At 40.0% G+C, this 20,773-nt stretch overlaps 2 protein-coding genes across 2 annotated transcripts in view; one reads left to right on the top strand and one right to left on the bottom strand.

The window, feature by feature from the left end:
- rasgef1ba (RasGEF domain family, member 1Ba) overlaps window positions 1-11,949 on the bottom strand; it is a 163,896-nt gene extending 151,947 nt beyond the window's left edge. Inside the window, exons 1-2 of the mRNA XM_066712086.1 lie at window positions 11,797-11,949; window positions 1,336-1,426 (exon numbers count right to left, since the gene is read on the bottom strand). The gene's annotated coding sequence lies outside the window, so the exon portion shown is untranslated. The remainder of the gene's footprint in view (window positions 1-1,335; window positions 1,427-11,796) is intronic.
- Window positions 11,950-12,066: 117 nt separating this feature from the next.
- On the top strand, window positions 12,067-19,540 carry tmem175 (transmembrane protein 175). Its single transcript, XM_066712087.1, has 10 exons — window positions 12,067-12,324; window positions 12,787-12,825; window positions 13,136-13,233; window positions 13,342-13,393; window positions 13,948-13,983; window positions 14,750-14,833; window positions 15,047-15,211; window positions 16,433-16,511; window positions 16,644-16,779; window positions 16,892-19,540. The coding sequence occupies exons 1-10, from the start codon at window positions 12,124-12,126 to the stop codon at window positions 17,553-17,555; spliced, it is 1,554 nt and encodes a 517-aa protein (XP_066568184.1). The 5' UTR covers window positions 12,067-12,123; the 3' UTR covers window positions 17,556-19,540.
- Window positions 19,541-20,773: the final 1,233 nt, after the last annotated feature.

Genomic DNA, 20,773 nt, shown 5'->3' with positions numbered 1-20,773 from the left:
TCCTTTTTCAATTCTACAACCTTTGCCATTTGTATTTAAGTCAGTATAAACTAGAATATTTAGAACCTCTTCATTATTTTATTTTTTGGTTTTGTGCTTTTAATTTGGATTTCTCACACATCATGTAAGGTGTAATCAGTAATTACACCTTGCCTGGACCAGCAAACGTCTTTAATCTAAATCTTGCAGAGAGGAATTCCAGCTGCAGCCCCAACTCTCTGAAGAGAATATGATGAGAAAGGTCATAAATATCCCAGCAGGCCTGCAGAATTAACTAGCTCAGAATATCCATTCGGCTGAGAAGACAGACCCTTCATTGTCAGCATTGCTGCATATAATTCATTCTAAGCAGTGAGGGGCAAGCACAGAGCTTCAGATGATTGTGTCCTCAAATAGCATCACTTTTATACATTTTAGATCAGGAGTCCGACCACCGTTGTCCTGGAGAACCACAGTCTTGCAGGTATCCTTGTTAGCTTTATAAGCCCAATGTGTAGAGACCATGAACAAATAATGACCTGTCTTTATTAAGTTAATAGCTAAATTAACCAGTCGGCCACACTGTGGTTTTGCAGAACCAGCTGCAGATCCCTGTTCTAGTCTGTGTACTCTAATGGTAACGTCATAGGTGGGGCACAATGAGAAAGGTTATATTAATGAACCATCCTGTACTACAAAAGCCAAAATAACATTTAAGGAACATGTCACAGAGATGGGTGTTCACCCATAGTCCCGAGAAACTGAAAATCGCATAGCACCATTATAAATACCACAGCAGCATTGTATGTGGGAAACGCTAAATCACAAGGTGTGCCGTGATCTTGTGTAGAGGATTGAGACCATGTGACTCTTACGTGAATCGGTCTGCCCTGCCAGTGGAGAAGTCTCAGTGTTGTCAGGAGGTCTTTGTCTTTGTGCACCTGTGGCCAGCTGAAGAAAAGAAAGCACTGAGCTCACAGCTGCTCCAGAATACATAATCTTTGTTTAAACTGAATGTTTTATTGACCTACATCTTATACATGTAGGACATAGAATAACATCGTAAGAAAAACAAAGGGAAACTGCAGTGCAAAAGACCTTATTATCACATATCAATGCAGTCCCAGATGCCACAGGGGTGTACACAACAAAGTAGTCATGGAATTGCCGATCTTGTTCATTTCTAATTGACTTCGGTGGGATTCAGATTCCTCATCCAACCTGCAGAACAATGCTGACGCACAGACCCCGAGAGGGCAGGAAATTGTTGCAGGCAACTCCCCTTACCTCCTGTTACATGCACCTACTGTAATGCTGTAGATATCCACATTAGGGACAATGATGAAACGCACTTACATTAAAGACTCATTCTTCTCCATCAACTCTTGTTCTCCTGAAGTCCATTACTCCCACACAGTCCAGAAATCTTCAGTTCGCATTGGATCGCCTAATGGGAAGGCACAGTAAGAATGTGTGTGTTGTGTTCTTAAGAAATAGAGCAAAACTGTTACATGTAAAAGCTGAATAAATCTCTCTGAGGGGGCATTAACAGCAGACCGGAGCATTACACTTATTCTTCAGCTCGGGGGATTAATCAAAGGAAATGGAAATAACCAAGGTCTAATACAAATACAAAAAATACTCAACAGGTATCATAATCAACTAGTTTCTCACAAAATATTAAAAATACTCCTTCGTAAAATGGAGTAACGTACAAACGAATTACATAAATCTCAGTGTAAAACTCAATGGCCAAGTTAGGGCTGCCAGCTCCAGAAATACAAGCCTGATTGAAACTCTGCTTTTTATTCAAGATTAACACTGATCTTGACTGCTGCCAGTGATGTAACATTTATGATACTTTCAGCATGTGGGTCATCTCGTTCCACTACAAACTGAATTGATTCTTTCAATCTAATCATGTGCAGCATTATAGAAGTGCACATCATAAACAAGGCATACGTATCTGTAAAATTAAAGCCCCAGCTTTAAGTAAGTCTAATGTTAAGTATCTAAAAAGTATTGTTTCTCCTCCCAGTTTGCTGGAAAGCCTACGTTGTTTTCTTAAGTTGTTCTTCTAGAAAAACCTTAAATTAAATTAAATATAATTTTCTTATTTTTCTCCCACTCCTCTTTTCTGATACTTGATAGGTCCAATTAGGACATTTATAAATGTTAATTACCCAAATTTACTACTATCAAAGTGTTAATATGCCTAACTTACTACAGCGCCCTGACCTGGGAGATTCATTTTTATATACACATACACACAGTACCATGGATAATTAAGATTCAAAAGAAAATGGATGAGGCCCATTTACACATTTTACTCTAAGTGACTTTGAATTTTGCTCCATGTTTCACCTAGAGAACACTGTGGTGTGGTAACGAGTCTGTCGTATGAGGAATCTCTTTCTACAAGGTAATGAACGCATTTCCTTATTTGCAAAGTTACCTCCCTTGCCTTAAGGATTTTGACAGTTGGAAGGAAGATTGTCAGGCACATATAACAACAGCCTTAAATGCATTAGATATTATTAGTTTTCACTCTGTTTATAATCTAAACAACATATTAATCACCCTTCAGTAAATAATAAAAGTAAAAAAAAACTTGTTCTCATATTTTCCAATAAGAAATGAATAAGAAACATCATTAGTTATTTTTGTTTTAGAAGCATTAACATTCTTGTGTGTTTTTGCAGATCATTATCCAAAATAAAATAATAGCCTTGGATAGGTCAGTGCTAACAGGATGTTATATTTAAATTAAATTGCCAAGGTGCTTAATATTGTAGCCCAGGTGCATCTTTTGGTCAGACCACCACACAGCGCAATCTCTCATTAGCATTTCAATGCCCAGGAAACACAAGGAACTGCAGATACACTCAGTATAGTTTCCTCTCACATGCAAAAGGTAGTTAAAAAAAACCTGACAGCCCCACTCTCCCTCATAATAGCCTGAGGTACAATGCTTCCAGAGAGCTCATAGCACTGTAGCAGTAAGCACGCTGTAAATGCACCATGTTCAAACATTTAAAGTAATAATATAAATCATTGTAAGCTTATGTTTTCAAATTAACATAGAGACTCTCCCTCCAAAATAATATAATTTGGATGTTCAAGAAAACTCTAACTCAAGGTCTATTGACAAATTAGCATATTGATTGTTGATTGGCAGTTCCCCCAGCTGTAGGTAAACTAGGCTATTTGTGGCAATTAATATCTGAAGACCCCTTGGTCATTACAGGCAGGGCAGACTGAATTATACTGTTTTGAAGACAAACAACAAAGCACATATGTTAAGATTGAATTTAAGGCAAGCACTGGCTTTTATTCTAGTTGAATGTTGTTTTAATTTTTAAAGGCAGACAGTTAGTGACTGAGTTTGTTGCTAGGTAACCTGTCTTTTCAGTTATTGCCTTACTTTTATTAAAGCTCTTCTGACTCACTATAAAGATGCCCTGCTCTGGTACTTTTCTCTGCCAATCATAGTATTTCTTTTCAGGTCTTTATTGGTTAAGAAGGCTGTCATTTGCTTAATAATTGTTCTCCTTTCAGTAAACCGAAAAGCGAAATAATCCACTTCTGCCAGCACGTAAAAAGTGTTAAGCTGTGGTTGGGGGTATTTGAGTGGGCAGTAAGACGCCACAGAACTCTTACAGAGGTCTGTGAATGGAAAATGACATGATGCAGGATACTATTTGATGTGATGCTCTAATTTAAAAAGAATGGAATCTACAGTGAGGGAAAAAAGTATTTGATCCCCTGCTGATATTGTACGTTTGCCCACTGACAAAGAAATGATCAGTCTATAATTTTAATGGTAGGTGTATTTTAACAGTGAGAGACAGAATAACAAAAAAAATTCCAGAAAAACGCATTTCAAAAAAAGTTATACATTGATTTGCATGTTAATGAGGGAAATAAGTATTTGATCCCCTATCAATCAGCAAGATTTCTGACTCCCAGGTGTCTTTTATACAGGTAACGAGCTGAGATTAGGAGCACTCTCTTAAAGGGACTCTCCTAATCTCAGCTCGTTACCTGTATAAAAGACACCTGTCCACAGAAGCAATCAATCAATCAGATTCCAAACTCTCCACCATGACCAAGACCAAAGAGCTGTCCAAGGATGTCAGGCACAAGATTGTAGACCTACACAAGGCTGGAATGGGCTACAAGACCATCGCCAAGCAGCTTGGTGAGAAGGTGACAACAGTTGGTGCGATTATTCGCAAATGGAAGAAACACAAAATAACTGTCAGTCTCGCTCGGTCTGGGGCTCCATGCAAGATCTCACCTCGTGGAGTTTCAATGATCATGAGAATGGTGAGGAATCAGCCCAGAGCTACACGGGAGGATCTTGTTAATGATCTCAAGGCAGCTGGGACCATAGTCACCAAGAAAACAATTGGTAACACACTACGCCGTGAAGGACTGAAATCCTGCAGCACCACAAGGTCCCCCTGTTCAAGAAAGCACATGTACAGGCCCGTCTGAAGTTTGCCAATGAACATCTGAATGATTCAGAGGAGAACTGGGTGAAAGTGTTGTGGTCAAATGAGACCAAAATCGAGCTCTTTGGCATCAACTCAACTCGCCGTGTTTGGAGGAGGAATGACCCCAAGAACACCATCCCCACCGTCAAACATGGAGGTGGAAACATTATGCTTTGTGGGGTGTTTTTCTGCTAAGGGGACAGGACAACTGCACCACATCAAAGGGACGATGGACGGGGCCATGTACTGTCCAATCTTGGGTGAGAACCTCCTTCCCTCAGCCAGGGCATTGAAAATGGGTCGTGGATGGGTATTCCAGCATGACAATGACCCAAAACACACAGCCAAGGCAAACAAAGGAGTGGCTCAAGAAGAAGCACATTAAGGTCCTGTAGTGGCCTAGCCAGTCTCCAGACCTTAATCCCATAGAAAATCTGTGGAGGGAGCTGAAGGTTAGAGTTGCGAAACGTCGGCCTCGAAACCTTAATGACTTGGAGAGGATCTGCAAAGAGGAGTGGGACAAAATCCCTCCTGAGATGTGTGCAAACCTGGTGGCCAACTACAAGAAACGTCTGACCTCTGTGATTGCCAACAAGGGTTTTGCCACCAAGTACTAAGTCGAAGGGGTGAAATACTTATTTCCCTCATTAACATGCGAATCAATTTATAACTTTTTTGAAATGCGTTTTTCTCTCACTGTTAAAATACACCTACCATTAAAATTATAGACTGATCATTTCTTTGTCAGTGGGCAAACGTACAAAATCAGCAGGGGATCAAATAGTTTTTTCCCTCACTGTAAATTCACTATATTTATGAGTGTAAGGCATCAGAAATGGGAGTGCTTCAAGTTGACGTAACAGAACTAGAATGGCATCTTCGGTCACACTTTTCTTAGCCTTTAAAAGCTGTCCAAGAACCCTCTGACACAGCTATGCTTTTTACAGAGGAGAGAATTTACAGTTGTCCTCCTCGACCAGGGGAGTGCAGCATCCAGTGAAATCAGAGCACACTTGCAATCTGGCTGTAAAATGTGGGGGGAAAAAATACACTATTGTGTTTAAAGTCTCTTTCTCTCTCATCTTAACAGGAAAAAATAATTACCTGCGAAATTCAACCACCCAGATATTATCCTTCACCGAATGTATTACACTCTCAGTATGTCGGTTCTTCCAGCAGGATTCTCATTAAGATGTGCTCCTGACACTGCTGCCTGGGGCCATGTCTGAGGAGAGATGCACAGAGAGGCTACAGGGGAGCAGCTCCAAGCAACCCTGGAGCCATGCTGTTTGAAAGCCTATAGCCCGGCTACAGTCAGATCTATACACCATCCCCTCTGCTCCTCGGGGGACAGGGGTGAAGACAACTTTTAATTCCCTTCACAAGCACAGTGCCTTACACGATCACATGACCACATTGACTACTTTTAAGTAGAGATAATGCAATGAGGAGCAGTTGCATTGTTCACCTTGACAACTCCTTGGAAGACTCCATGTCAGTCTCTTCTATGTATAGTGCTAAACTGCCACAGGTTCATTGACTTAATTACCAGTTTTACACCACAGCCTGTCTTACGCCAACAAGCTTTCAGAAACCATACATTTTTCATTTGTATTCAGTTCCACCACTCCTGAAATGCCACTAAACACAGACCAAGATCATTAAATATACATGATAAGGCTTTTCAAGAGAAACCTTGATGCATTGTAAGCATAATGCTTCGAAACTAACTATTCACCAGTTAATTTACAGTACTGATATCACTGAAGTTTAATCATCTTCCAGCTATCATATGACAAGCTGGTTGTTTTCTTTTACACTATTGTATAATACTTATCAATTATCAGTTTCTGGTAATGCTACATTATTTTGATATTTTCCCCTTATGTGATTTGTTAAAACAACTGTAGACTAACTTTTACAGCTGCTTGTAAGTTTAAATGCAGATGTTTTTTAATTGCAAAACATAACAAATATAAGGATTCATTTAGTTTGAATCACATGACAAGAGTGTAATTTTAACTTTCAGTGTAAAAGCTAGTACATAGTTACAAAACAGCTAAGAGGTCCTCAGAGAATTCATGATCTTTCTGAATGGGACTACATTTTTTCTTTGCTTCTGTCAGTCCTTGCTTTTTCATTACCTATGCATTCACATACATATCAACTGTTTAGCCCACAACAGAATCGTATTACCTTGTATAAAATGTTAACTTGATTATTTCATAATTCAAGAAAACTCTTACCTCATTTATAGGAATGTGATGTAAAGGTATGTTTTTTTGTCCAGTAAGTGGAAAATACAGTTCTGTAACTGTTTAACCTCCTTAACTGAAAACAGTATATTTAAATCTACTTACAGTGTTATATAAGGTCAAACAAATAAACAAAAAAATAAAATCCTCTTTGTATAATTCAATAGCCTAAAAACCTCATGCCTAATTGGTTGTCAACCGTGTTACTAGCTCAAAAAACAAAAGCTGGTGCTTTTATAAGTATGCACAGCTTAGTATAGTAAATAGTTCAGAAAATATCACTTAATCCTTAGGAACCCAGTGTGATGTACGTCACAGACATTTAACCTAATGCATTATCCTAATTTACCAGGTCTCTATACGTGACATTTGTCACACCAGGTTCCTAAGAGTTAATAAAGTACTCATTCAAAAGATGACACCCAAAGGTCCACAAATGAATCAGGGGACACGTCAGCATTTTAAAAATAAAATAAACACTTTACTCTATTTGAACCCCCTTATTTTAAATTTGGTAAACAGTGCCCTCTGGTGTTACTTGTGGGATATTATATCTTGCAGTGCCATATTATTTAGAAATTGAATCTCTAATATTGCACAAGCAACATTCAATGAAGCAAGAACCATAAATCCCTGTTAATATTTTCTTCATTTACCACTGAGAGAATATGTTTTTCTTCTTTTTCTTTTCCTCATAGTCCTATCCCAGGCAGTAAAGATAGTTAAATGTCCCTTCACACTCACTAAATTATCAATTGTTTTTTTCACACCAGCACACTAATAGTCATTATTCAAGTTCTCTGAGGTACCCAGAACTCTCCATGACTAAGAACTGTTGTCTTAGCAGCTAATATAGCTTCCCAAACTGGTCAGATAGGTCCCATCATAGTGGGGATTAAAGAACAAGATGTATGTTTCAAGGTTAAGGCAGGTAAATTAAGGAAGATGTAACTGGGAAGATGTTAGATCTTAAATCAAGGGACCTTCATATACAGAAAGCTTGAAGAATCAGAATCTATTCAGTCTCGAAAAGAGGCAATTATGTAGAGATTTGATGCAGGTGCAAAACAAAATCAGCCCAAAAGAAGTTGATTTTCTGGGATCTTCTAAGAAAGCAGATTAGACTCCATGATCAGTTAGCAAATAGCAGACAAAGAAGAAAAGTAGGCTTAAATATAAGATAATACATAAAATATAAAAGTAGGCCTCCTGTGATTTTTAAATAAACTGATTTATTTATACATACAGTACAAATCGAAGCATAAAGTGAGGTAAAGGTCAATACGGTTAACAGATACACTAAGTTTCAGAATGACTCACTGAGAGAGAAAAAAAAAACAGAAGTAAGAATGCTTACTTCTGTAAAACACCAGTAACTGAAATACAATTTTACATTGCTATGAATAACTATAGACTGATTTCATTAAAGACCAATTGTGAATTATATTTTGAAGCAATATTTTAAAAACAGAATATACCCCTCTGGAAAGAGATTGAATATTTCACTCCACAAAACTTAAACTCACATGGGGTTACCTAGGTTAGAGCTATAAATTTGATTAAACATCCCACGTCTGCCACCCAGTATTCAAGTTTACAAAGAAACAAAACTGAACAAATTCTCTTTCCAAGCAAATGCAAGAATAAAAATCTACAGAGAGTTCTAGCTAATTGTCAGAAGCGCCTGAAACCCCCTTTTCAGGTCAAAAACTGTTTTTGAAAAGCAAACATTGCTGGCCTACAAAGACGTTGCAAAAAAACTAAATAGATTTAGAGTTGTCATAGAAACACCAGGGTTTTCTAAAACCGTCCGATGTTGAATTTGGATGGATAAATGTTTACAAGGGTGTAGGGCTGTGCGATATGACGATATATATCGTATGACGATAGAAAAACGTCTATCCTTTCATATTATGATCTATCGTTTATATCATAGTGTCGCAAATCCCACTCTTTACGGCAATATTTCTCGTCATTACGACGCTTTGCGTTCTTCCCGGTTCTTCCACACGTGTCAGAAGCGGCAAGAAATGAGCATCAGAAACACAGACGGACATGGAGGAGAGTGAACTGACACACAATAACCAACACAACCAAGAGATACTTTAATGCGCAAGCGCACACGTTGCACCCCACTCTCGTCGCCGGGCTGAACTCGATCTGCAAGCAGCCCCCACCCCCGCCATTATTATTATTATTATTATTAAACCCGGTGGTAAATGTGGTAAATCTACCTGAATCTATACCATTTTACAGCGCATGTGTTGTGTGATTACTAATACTTGTGTTATTGTTATGTGACAGTAAATCATATATATATATATATATATATATATACACACACACATATATATATACACTCACCTAAAGGATTATTAGGAACACCATACTAATACTGTGTTTGACCCCCTTTCGCCTTCAGAACTGCCTTAATTCTACGTGGCATTGATTCAACAAGGTGCTGAAAGCATTCTTTAGAAATGTTGGCCCATATTGATAGGATAGCATCTTGCAGTTGATGGAGATTTGTGGGATGCACATCCAGGGCACGAAGCTCCCGTTCCACCACATCCCAAAGATGCTCTATTGGGTTGAGATCTGGTGACTGTGGGGGCCAGTTTAGTACAGTGAACTCATTGTCATGTTCAAGAAACCAATTTGAAATGATTGGACCTTTGTGACATGGTGCATTATCCTGCTGGAAGTAGCCATCAGAGGATGGGTACATGGTGGTCATAAAGGGATGGACATGGTCAGAAACAATGCTCAGGTAGGCCGTGGCATTTAAACGATGCCCAATTGGCACTAAGGGGCCTAAAGTGTGCCAAGAAAACATCCCCCACACCATTACACCACCACCACCAGCCTGCACAGTGGTAACAAGGCATGATGGATCCATGTTCTCATTCTGTTTACGCCAAATTCTGACTCTACCATCTGAATGTCTCAACAGAAATCGAGACTCATCAGACCAGGCAACATTTTTCCAGTCTTCAACTGTCCAATTTTGGTGAGCTTGTGCAAATTGTAGCCTCTTTTTCCTATTTGTAGTGGAGATGAGTGGTACCCGGTGGGGTCTTCTGCTGTTGTAGCCCATCCGCCTCAAGGTTGTACGTGTTGTGGCTTCACAAATGCTTTGCTGCATACCTCGGTTGTAACGAGTGGTTATTTCAGTCAAAGTTGCTCTTCTATCAGCTTGAATCAGTCGGCCCATTCTCCTCTGACCTCTAGCATCAACAAGGCATTTTCGCCCACAGGACTGCCGCATACTGGATGTTTTTCCCTTTTCACACCATTCTTTGTAAACCCTAGAAATGGTTGTGCGTGAAAATCCCAGTAACTGAGCAGATTGTGAAATACTCAGACCGGCCCGTCTGGCACCAACAACCATGCCACGCTCAAAATTGCTTAAATCACCTTTCTTTCCCATTCAGACATTCAGTTTGGAGTTCAGGAGATTGTCTTGACCAGGACCACACCCCTAAATGCATTGAAGCAACTGCCATGTGATTGGTTGGTTAGATAATTGCATTAATGAGAAATTGAACAGGTGTTCCTAATAATCCTTTAGGTGAGTGTATATATATATATATATATATATATATATATATCCCAAAACAACATAACACTCATAGTAATCACACAACACTTGCGCTGTAATGTTGCATTCTGTATATATTTACAATGTAGTATTTGTTAGTTTTGCATATTTAATGATTAACAAAATACTTGTAGTTTGAATGTCTTTGGTCTTATTTTGCAGCTTGATTGGAGGAAAACAAGAAATATCGAGATATATATCGTATATCGCCCAAACTTCTAAAACTATCGAGATATTATTTTTAAGTCATATCGCCCAGCCCTACAAGGGTGTAGAGCAGGAGAGGATGTTGTATCTGATGCAAGAACAGTAGATGGAATAGCAGATGTAAACTAAAATGTAAAGGATCTGCAGACACTTTGTCTGCATATCACAGGACTTCCTGCATCTGTATACTTTTTAAGGTAGTATGTAGGTTAAAACCAATGATAATTTGTAATCAAAGTAGTAGTATACTTAGGTTAGAAGTAGTATGCATCAGTAATAGTAGTATGTAGAAGTATGTAGGTTACAAGCTACAGTATAAAAGCAGGTATGTTCATATTCTTGGTAGTATGTATCATATGGGTTTATGTGAGTATTATTACATTATCTATCTTACACTAAAAATAATATAGGAATTTAAATAATGGATTAGCATACCCAATAAAACTGGAACTTGAGGCACAATGACTAAAACCTGTAACTCCTTTACCAGAACCACACACCAAATCTGCAATACTACTGGCACATGTTCTGCTTTCCACTGATTGCAATCCTATAACATATACAACACAAGTCACGAGATGATGTGCCACACGAACTGTGCAAGAGTTCATTTTGCAATCAGACCTTTCATATGGATCCAAAGGCCACATGTGAGGACTCCTGTGGGTGGAGAACAATGGAAGCAAACTTGACAGAGAGATACAGAGGAAGAGGAGGAGGAAGAGGACATGAACAAAGAGGAAGACCAATAGCAACACCAAGAACAAAATTCAGACTTTGGTTGACCATGTGGTTAAACATAGTTTGAGCTTGAGACAGGATGGATGGATGGATGGATGGATGGATGCAGGATGGGCAGCCCAATCTGAGTCAATCAAATAAATGTGACCATATGCACAGCTATGGCACAATGAACGTCCTCCACCACCAAGACGTCAGTGGGGTTTGGGGAAATTGGGTAAATGTTTTAAGAACATAAAGTTTACAAACGACAGGAGGACATTCGCCCCATCGTGCTCGTTTGGTGTCCATTAATAACTAAGTGATCCAGTCTATTTTTAAATGATCCCAAATTGTCGCTTCAACCACATCACTGGGGAGTTTTTGTGTTTAGAGTTTTGAGTACATGAGGTGTAGTTTCAGCAAAACGTGTGTTACCAATTGGGAAAACTGCAATATGTATATATATAAAAAACCGTTTCTTGTTAAAACACTAAAAATACCACGGCCCAATATGATCACGTCTTAGATTTACCTGCTGCGGTCGTTGGTCATGAACACTTGCACTGCCGGTGTAACATGCAATTCCCTCAGAAGACATCGCTCAAATTACATGAAGTACCCATTCTCTTTGGGTTTGGGTGATTGTTTTTTGTTCGCATGTATCTAAAGTAATCTGCATTGGAAACAGTTTGCCGAAGTTCATTTGCAAACGTCTTCCATCCCCCCGCCTGTCTTTAACGGCACGGACCGCGCTGCCGTGCCGGACGACGTCACTTCCTGCGGGAATGTGCCTGCGCGCTCCTGTAGGAAGTGGCTGCGTGTGTTTGTAAACAGTGCGGCTCTGCGAGGTCCGGCCACGATGGGCGAAAATGAGGACAGCGAGATCATCGAGCATCACGTCAACGAGGAGATGGAGAAGAAGAGGACGAGGACGGGGGATCTGCACACTTTCCTGGAGAGCGTGGCGCTGTCGGACCGGGACGGGCGCAGCAGCACGCAGTCCTCGCACCGGCTCCTCGCCTACAGCGACGCGCTCATCTCCATCATCGCCACCGTCATGGTGAGTCTGAGGTGCAGGATCTCCCGACGGGCTGCGGCGCGTCTGTCACCCAGCTGGCCTGACAGCGTGTGTCCGTCCCCGTTCACTATACCACAGTCGCCACAACTGGAGCATTGCGCACCGATGCGTGATCGGTATACACCAGACATTAAAACGGGTAGCTCAGCTGGTGGGGGTTCAGAGATCTATCGCTAGAGCAATGTAGTTGTCATTTTGGGGGAGGTCTGTCTTTTATCTCATAACACCTAATCATAATTGCCGAAAACAATATGTAAATGCATGCACTCTGTGCTAGGACTTGCATTGCCAGCTCAGTCCCTGGCACACTGTACCTTAGATTGCTCTAAAAATCAATACATAATAATAATAATAATAGTAATATTCAAGTTTTACTATGACATTTTTCTAATTCTGGGGACGGGGACGTAATTGTTTTTGATTTGTTTTCTTTTGTTTTTACAGATATTGCCTGTATCCCACATAAAAATACAGCCTGACCAGGTACAGTATGTCATCCTTTTAACCCAAGACACATCCTTCTAGTGTTGCAATCATGTCCCTAAATAACTCCTGTCCGCAATTTCAAGTTTTATATCACTGAGATAAAAACATCCTAGATATGGCTTATGTAGGCTATATTTTGTAATAATAATAATAATAATAATAATAATAATATTTAAAAACTTAGGATCTATAGTTTGTTTGTGGATTCTCTTACACATTGTGATAAACGTGTCCTATGATAATAAATATATAACTTTCAATGTTTGCCAGAATGAGATCATTCCTTTCCATGCATTGATTTTTTTAGGAATTGCAAGAAAGTTTACAGCAGCTCCTCACGACAAAAATTGCTGTGTATCTGATGACTTTTTTAATAGTCACTGTGGCGTGGGCAGCCCATATCAGGTAAGAAATGATTTACGTTGATTATCGATTACTATTGTAGTCGTGTTTTTAACCTCTAACTTGCACACATTGTGCTTTTCTTCCTCTCTGATGTTTTGGGTTTTGCAGGTTATTCCAAGTCATAGAGCGCATAGACGATTTCCTTGCCCTTCTAAACCTGGTGAGTTTACTGCAAGCTGCTGAATACATTACTAATGTAAAGAAGAACAGATAGGCCTACAACAAAGCAATGTGGCTTTGTAACACTAGGCCCGAGGCAGCTCAATAACAGCCTTAAATCAGCTGGTGAGAGTTTATGTGAACTGGGTTGATACAAATTAAGGGTTTCTTCTTTTGTTTCCCATCTTATATGAATGAATAAAGATAACTGTCCACAACTGTGCCCTAGTTTCCAGATTGTACATAGCTGTTTACTGCAAGATATTGAATGATAGAAAGTCTGGTAAGGAAACATCTGTCACATTCAATTGTGGTCTCTGAGCCCCACCCACACTCCACTTTGTACTATATTTTGCAAACTGCAAATGACAAGTAGTCAAAAATAATTTAGTTGTACTTCCCCACTCAGTGTTGCGTGACAGAAGGTCATGTGCCAAAGGTTGTTTAATACGACGGCTTTCCATTGATGACTAAATATGAGTAATGCAAATTATTCTCAAAATCTGTGGTTCAAGCCTTGAAGAGTAAGATTTTTTTGTCACCATTTCTTTCTAGGCATGCATGATGTTAATTACCTTTCTCCCTTATACTGTAAGTATGAATTTGTCGTCTGTCTACTGTTCTGGAGGGGGGGATTCATGTTCCTATGCCAGTGAAAATGCCTAGGAATGGTGTTCATGAAATTACAGATATTTAGAATATAGGCAAGAGGTTGAAATCAATGACAATTGGTGCCCGAGCAACAATTTCTTTGTGATTTGGAAGTCTGTCCTCTTAGAAGGAGAATAATACTTTAGTTATCTCGCTCTCCAAAAAACAAACTGTGATGTTGAATATTATAATTTAATGATAACTGGAATATAAATCAGTGCTCTAGCTGATGTAGATGACATGAAAGGCAGACAGTGGTTGTCTAGAAATGAAAAAGAAAACCTTGTATCCACTCACTTTGAAGTCCTGGTTATAACAGGCTGTTCCATTCATATTGCACAGAGGGGGGAATTTAACTTATAAACCAATTCAGTTTCCAAAGTTCAATGACCATTTACTTGGACAACCTATTGGTTTTCATTCAGCAAAAACTGACAACGGGAGAGGAGCTAGAATTATTTGATGGGTTCATGAGCATCCCTGCATTTTTCTATGTTTCTTTATTAACCTGTGATCCCTAATGGTGTCGGTCAGTTCTCAGCAATGATGAGCTAATTTCTCATCTTTAAATGTAATCTATAATCTCATCATAAAGAATAATGTTATCAGTCACAACTACTGAAGTCAGTAGTTACCGCTTTGTAATGGCACTGTGGTACTGTTTTTGAGCTGCAATGGAGACTTGGTTTTATTGTATCCGTTACAGTTCTCCTTGATGGCAACTTTCCCAGAAAACACACTTGGCATTCTGCTGTTTTGTGCTTGCGCTATAGTGATTGGTCTGATACAGGTAAGGCAACATGTCTTTATTCTGTTGGGCCGTATATGGTATAAGCATGTTGAATAAAGCAGTAAGTCAAGAAAGGTTAACATCCATGTGAAAAAGAAATAAGAGTGGAAACATTTTAGTTTGTTTTTCTCAAGTGATAGTAAGAATTGATATTTTCAAATCATTGCTTTATAGAGATGTATTTATATTGTCACTCTCTCCTTTTCCTGGCAGGCTGTGATTGTTTTGTATGGGTTTAGTCGACCTTACCTGCTGAGTAATGAAATACAGATCTCGGAAAACCGCACTTACTACAAACGACACATCTTAAAAGTTATTTTAAGAGTCCCGTTGTTCTGCTTTTTTGCTGGCATCTTTTCTTTTATCTTCTTCCCTCTGGTAAGTATCCTTTTCAATCCATTTGTTTATGATATTTCAGGAAGCATTTTATACACCGATCAGCCATATCATTATGACCACTGACAGGTGAAGTGAATAACACTGATGATCTCGTTATCATGGCACCTGTCAGTGGGTGGGATATATTAGGCAGCAAGTGAACATTTTGTCCTCAAAGTTGATGTGTTAGAAGCAGAAAAAATGGGCAGCGTAAGGATCTGAGCGACTTTGACACGGGCCAACTTGTGATGGCTAGACGACTGGGTCAGAGCATCTCCAAAACTGCAGCTCTTGTGGGGTGTTCCCGGTCTGCAGTGGTCAGTACCTATCAAAAGTGGTCCAAGGAAGGAAAAGCCGTGAACCGGCAACAGGGTTACGGGCGGCCAAGGCTCATTGATGCACGTGGGCAGTGAAGGCTGGCCCGTGTGGTCCGATCCAACAGACGAGCTACTGTAGTTCAAATTGCTGAAGAAGTTCATGCTGGTTCTGATAGAAAGGTGTCAGAACACACAGTGCATCGCAGTTTGTTGCGTATGGGGCTGCGTAGCCGCAGACTAGTCAGTGTGCCCATGCTGACCCCTGTCCACTGCCTAAAGCACCTACAATGGGCACGTGAGCATCAGAACTGGACCACGGATCAATGGCAGAAGTTGGCCTGGTCTGATGAATCACGAGTTCAAGGTGTTGACTTGGCCTCATCTCAATCCAGTCGAGCATCTGTGGGATGTGCTGGACAAACAAGTCCGATCCATGGAGGCCCCACCTCGCAACTTACAGGACTTAAAGGATCTGCTGCTAACGTCTTGGCGCCAGATACCACAGCACACCTTCAGAGGTCTAGTGGAGTCCATGCCTCGACGGGTCAGGGCTGTTTTGGGACCTACACAATATTAGACAGGTGGTCATAATGTTATGGCTGATCGGTGTATGTACTTTCGAAACCGCCATATCCTAGATTTTTAATGTACTTATAAGAACTGGTTGTGTTGCTCCAAACAAAATGATGCCAAAGATTAATCAAACTGTGTAGTAGTATTATGTACACAGAACACAGAAGTATGTTTATGGAAACTAAAGTTTGATTTAATGGTTGTTTATAATCCTATAAATAGGCTTCCACAGTGAATTGCAGGGTAAGAATATTTGCCCACTGTCTGTTTGATTGAATTATTTATTGGGATATTTTAGTTCTTGATCAGTGTCTCTGGATTTCTCTTCCAGTCATATGCTCTTCTGGCATTGGTCATCTTCCTCCCATACATCTCCCAGTCTTTGAAATGGTGTCGCATTCAAGCACTAGGTGAGTTTGAATCTCAGATCTCTCGTTCATCGTTGATAACCATTTGCATGCTGATATGCACTGTGGTAAGTCAGAGTATTGCTTATCTGGCCCTTGATAACACACTGTTTGTGTGTGTGCGCTATTGCACAGGCCAGCTGGAGGAGCCGCCAGAGAGCATGCTGTACTACACATACCATCCCAAAGAGCCGCTCAGCAAGGAGCGCATAGAGGCCTTCAGCGATGGTGTATACGCTATTGTGGCAACACTTTTAATTCTTGACATATGGTAAGCACCTCAAAATGTAAAACAAGACTCACTTTCACTGAGTCCCGCAAGGAATGAAACCCTGTTTTTCTCATGTCATGTTTTTATTCTACCTGCTGTCTTGTGTTCGCAGTGAGGACAACGTACCTGAACCCAGGGAGGTGCAGGAGAAATTCCACGGCAGCCTGATTGAAGCCCTGCAAAATTTTGGCCCAGAGTACCTGGCATACTTCGGCTCCTTTGTGACGGTGGGCCTGCTGTGGTTTGTCCACCACTCCCTGTTCCTCCACGTGACCAAGGCGACGCGGTTCATGGGCCTGCTCAACACCTTCTCCCTGGCCTTCGTGGGCGGCCTGCCTCTGGCCTACCAGCTGACGCACGAGTTTGCGGAGAAGTCCCGCAACGAGCTGGAGGCCATCCAGATCAGCTGCGTCATCATCTTCTTCGCGGGCATCTTCCAGTTGGCCATTTGGGTGGTGGCACTCTTCAACGAGAGGGAGACCCTGCACCCTTATGTGAGGTACGGAGGCAAGGAGCACGCCTTCATGTTCGCCAAGCTCTCCCTGTACCCCTGCGTCGCCCTATGCACCTTCTTCATTACGTGCATCCTGAGCCAGTTCAGCGCCCCCATCTTCCACCTCATGGAAATCGGCGTGCCCTTCGCTTTCCTCGCCCTCCGCATCCTCGTCAGGATTACCTTAGCCCTCCTGAGGTGGGCTTTCTGTCCCGCCAAGCCTTCTCATAACGCGCTGGAGGAGGACGACACCAGACTGCCTTTCAATGATGTGCCATCTTAGCACTGGCATCGTGGGTTAGGAGGCAAAATGGAGACGGGCACCTCTGTCATCTTCAAGCGGCTACGCCTTTCGGGGTGCTGCGTCGCTTTTAAAGCCACGCAGCTGGTGTGTTACACATATTGATTCTTTAGTTAGATGTCAACTGTTATTGTCCGCAGCTTTCCTTTTCGATTGCTCTTCTATTAAGCCGCTCTGAGGGCTGACTTTCACTCAAGGACGATGTTTGATGGCCATATATTTAGGAGATGCAGCTTGTGTATTATGTGCAGTTAACCTAACTGGAATGGTTCATGGAAGCGTGTGTAAGTAAGTTTCAAGGAGGGCGTGGCTGCGCTGTGGCTCCGAATCAGGAATAAGTAGAATCCGTCCATATTTGTGCACATTGCTCTGCTTAAAGGTGATGAGGCGCTTTTCAAGTGCATGCTAACCCAAACAGTTTTATCTCATTTGAAAAGCATTCCTACCCTAAGAGGTAAAGCTGTTTAAACTGCCATGAAAAGAATATTATCCTGAGAAAACTGAAATAAAATACTAAATCATGAATTGTATTCTATAATCGCTTTTCAGGTCTAGTAACCTAATTGCCATGGTTGATTGGAAAAGCTTTTTCTCATAACCAATCTTGCAGGTCTGCTGCTAATACATGGCAGTGCATTAGTAGGATCCTTTGTCTGAAGTATCAATGACTAGATTTACTGACACTCTGTGAGAAGCGATCTGAGTAATACTCTTCCGTTTGTTCGCACTGAGGTAAAACATTGTGATTATTTACCGAGTTGCCCGTCAATCTGTGGGAACATTGCTTATTTCAAAGTGGATAGAAAAGAGTGAACATTATTGTGTTTGTATCTTGCACATGAATATGAAATCAAACCACCAGAATGTTAATGTAATCTGTAGGAATATAAATAATGATATACGTCAGGATGAAGGTATATTTTTTCGAGTCTGGAATTTGTGTGTAGGTTTCTTTTTAGGATTCTAATACAGAGATGTAAACACATCCTCTGACTACTTGAAGAATACTAAGTGTAAGAAACCAGAGAGAGATTCTCTACTTCGATAACATGTCCATTATAACATGTTCCTCTGACATGTAGAAACAAATGTTTAACTTGGAACGTGGAACTTGGAATGCCACTTCTTTATTTGCACTTCTTTTGTATGGAACAAAAGGAAATATTTATGCACTTTAATATTTGTCCGTACCAGTAGGTTCCTCAGTCTGGTCACTGTTTTTATAGATGTATGGATGCTATTGCTTTTATGTGCAGCATCCCCTGTGCGTGCAAGAACCTTCAGAGGATTTCTGATGCTACTGAAATGTCCCTTCACTTCATCTTAGTGTGGGAACCTGTCTTCTGACATTTGTAATCATCGTTACCCAGTGAAAAGCCTTATTTCTGTGAAAAGCATTAATCTTTGTTGTTTCTACATTTCAACTTTATACAATCAACTCATTTTTAGCAAATCACCAAAAGAAAAGTTTGGGAGTTACTTGTATAATTTGCTGTAAACTGTTGAGCTCCATACAAACTGGATAATGATTATAGTTACAGACAGTATGACCAAATGACTGGTCTTTTTTTGTTTTGCACTAGATGGCACTGTTGATCGTATGTATTCAAGACATTTTACTTTGTACATTTCAGTTTACCTCAAGCTTCCAGAGAAGATGTTAGGTTGAATTATATTATATTTAATACATTAGTATTACGGTTTAAACAACCATTAAATTTTCCAGGTTGCAGCTGGTTAGGAAGCAATAAACAATTTTGTTTGTTTTTCCCAGAAATGTACTTTTCTTAATTGCTTTGCTTTAAGGCTAAATGCAGTTACATGACCTCTGCCTATACGAAAGAAAGTCAAATGAAACCTATAGGAATCATGCAACGATCTTCACTGTTACCAATGTGCTGTCCTAGATAAGATGTTTTGTTTTGCATCTTTTTGTGAATAAACTCTCTAAAGCTGTTTCCACCATATCACTGCAAAACAATGTGTGAGTTTTGTTTACATCTGCACATATGCTGCAATAACATATTAAAAATCACATGCATTGCTTGCCATTAGTTGATACTTAACAGTATATTTTCGTTTGTTCTACGTGTATAACACTAAAACATGAACGCACTTGACACATGAAAGATGCAGAAAAGTAGTCAAAAGATTTTTAGCATCAATGTAGTTTGATTTATTCTGTATAATAATGATATTAGGCTGGTCTGTTATTAAATCAGAAGTAGTAAGGAAAACCTAGAGTATTGAGATAAATCTCATGCTGTTTTTTCCACAAAGAATACATTTTTGGATTTCTATTTATTTGACCATTTGCATTTCTTTAGGGAAATCTTGGCATCCATATTCATCTGATGGCGCAGTAAAAAGTGACATTTAAACACTTACAATGGTGCTTAAAATAGCCGCGTCAGTTCATAAACACTATCCCTGTACTATCAATACTGTCCAAGCCTTTTTTAATCTGCTTTATTTGTATTTTATGAATTAGTTGTGCACAACATTTCCAGCTTTACATTTTAAGTCATCTACAGTCCACATCTAATAAAGCCACTTCTATTCATAGATTAATAATAATAATAATAATTGATGGAAAAAAGCAGATTCCTTTGTAATAAGACAGATTATAAAGATGTAAATTTAACTTCATAAAAGACTGTTAAACACTAGGTTGTTATGTATGGATTGCTTTGTTTACAACAAGCAGTGCTACTTTGATAAAGATAAATTAACCTCCCTTTTATTTCAAAGTGGGGCATTAGTCATCAATTAAGATGTTAATTTAAACCACAACACGGAACAAATAAACATGATGTAATGAACTTGTCTGCGATTAAAACGTTTGCTTGCATTTCAACTCAGAAAACGAAGTGACTCACATTCTGTTCATAAGCGGGACGGGGGCCTGAGCGCTTCACTGTGAGAAGGGAGGCTGATGCATTGCAGTGTGGCCAATGGAATTTTCCACACTATCTCAGCAGTTTGAGGAAAGGCTGACCTGCACTGAACCGAGACGCCAAACTAGGTTGCCTACCCAACCCATCAAAGGCCGAATTGACAAGGCCTGTATGAAACTACACACACCTGCCAGTGTGTTCAATAACATCGCTCAGAGCACTTGCCAGTTGAATCTGTTTTTTTTTTTTTTTTTTTTTACTGCAAACAACTTGAAACGGCAGTTTTTCCATTACTTCAAGTAT

Source organism: Amia ocellicauda, chromosome 8 (assembly GCF_036373705.1).
Source record: "Amia ocellicauda isolate fAmiCal2 chromosome 8, fAmiCal2.hap1, whole genome shotgun sequence".
Lineage (NCBI taxonomy): Eukaryota > Metazoa > Chordata > Actinopteri > Amiiformes > Amiidae > Amia > Amia ocellicauda.
This window is presented reverse-complemented; position numbering and strand designations above follow the sequence as displayed.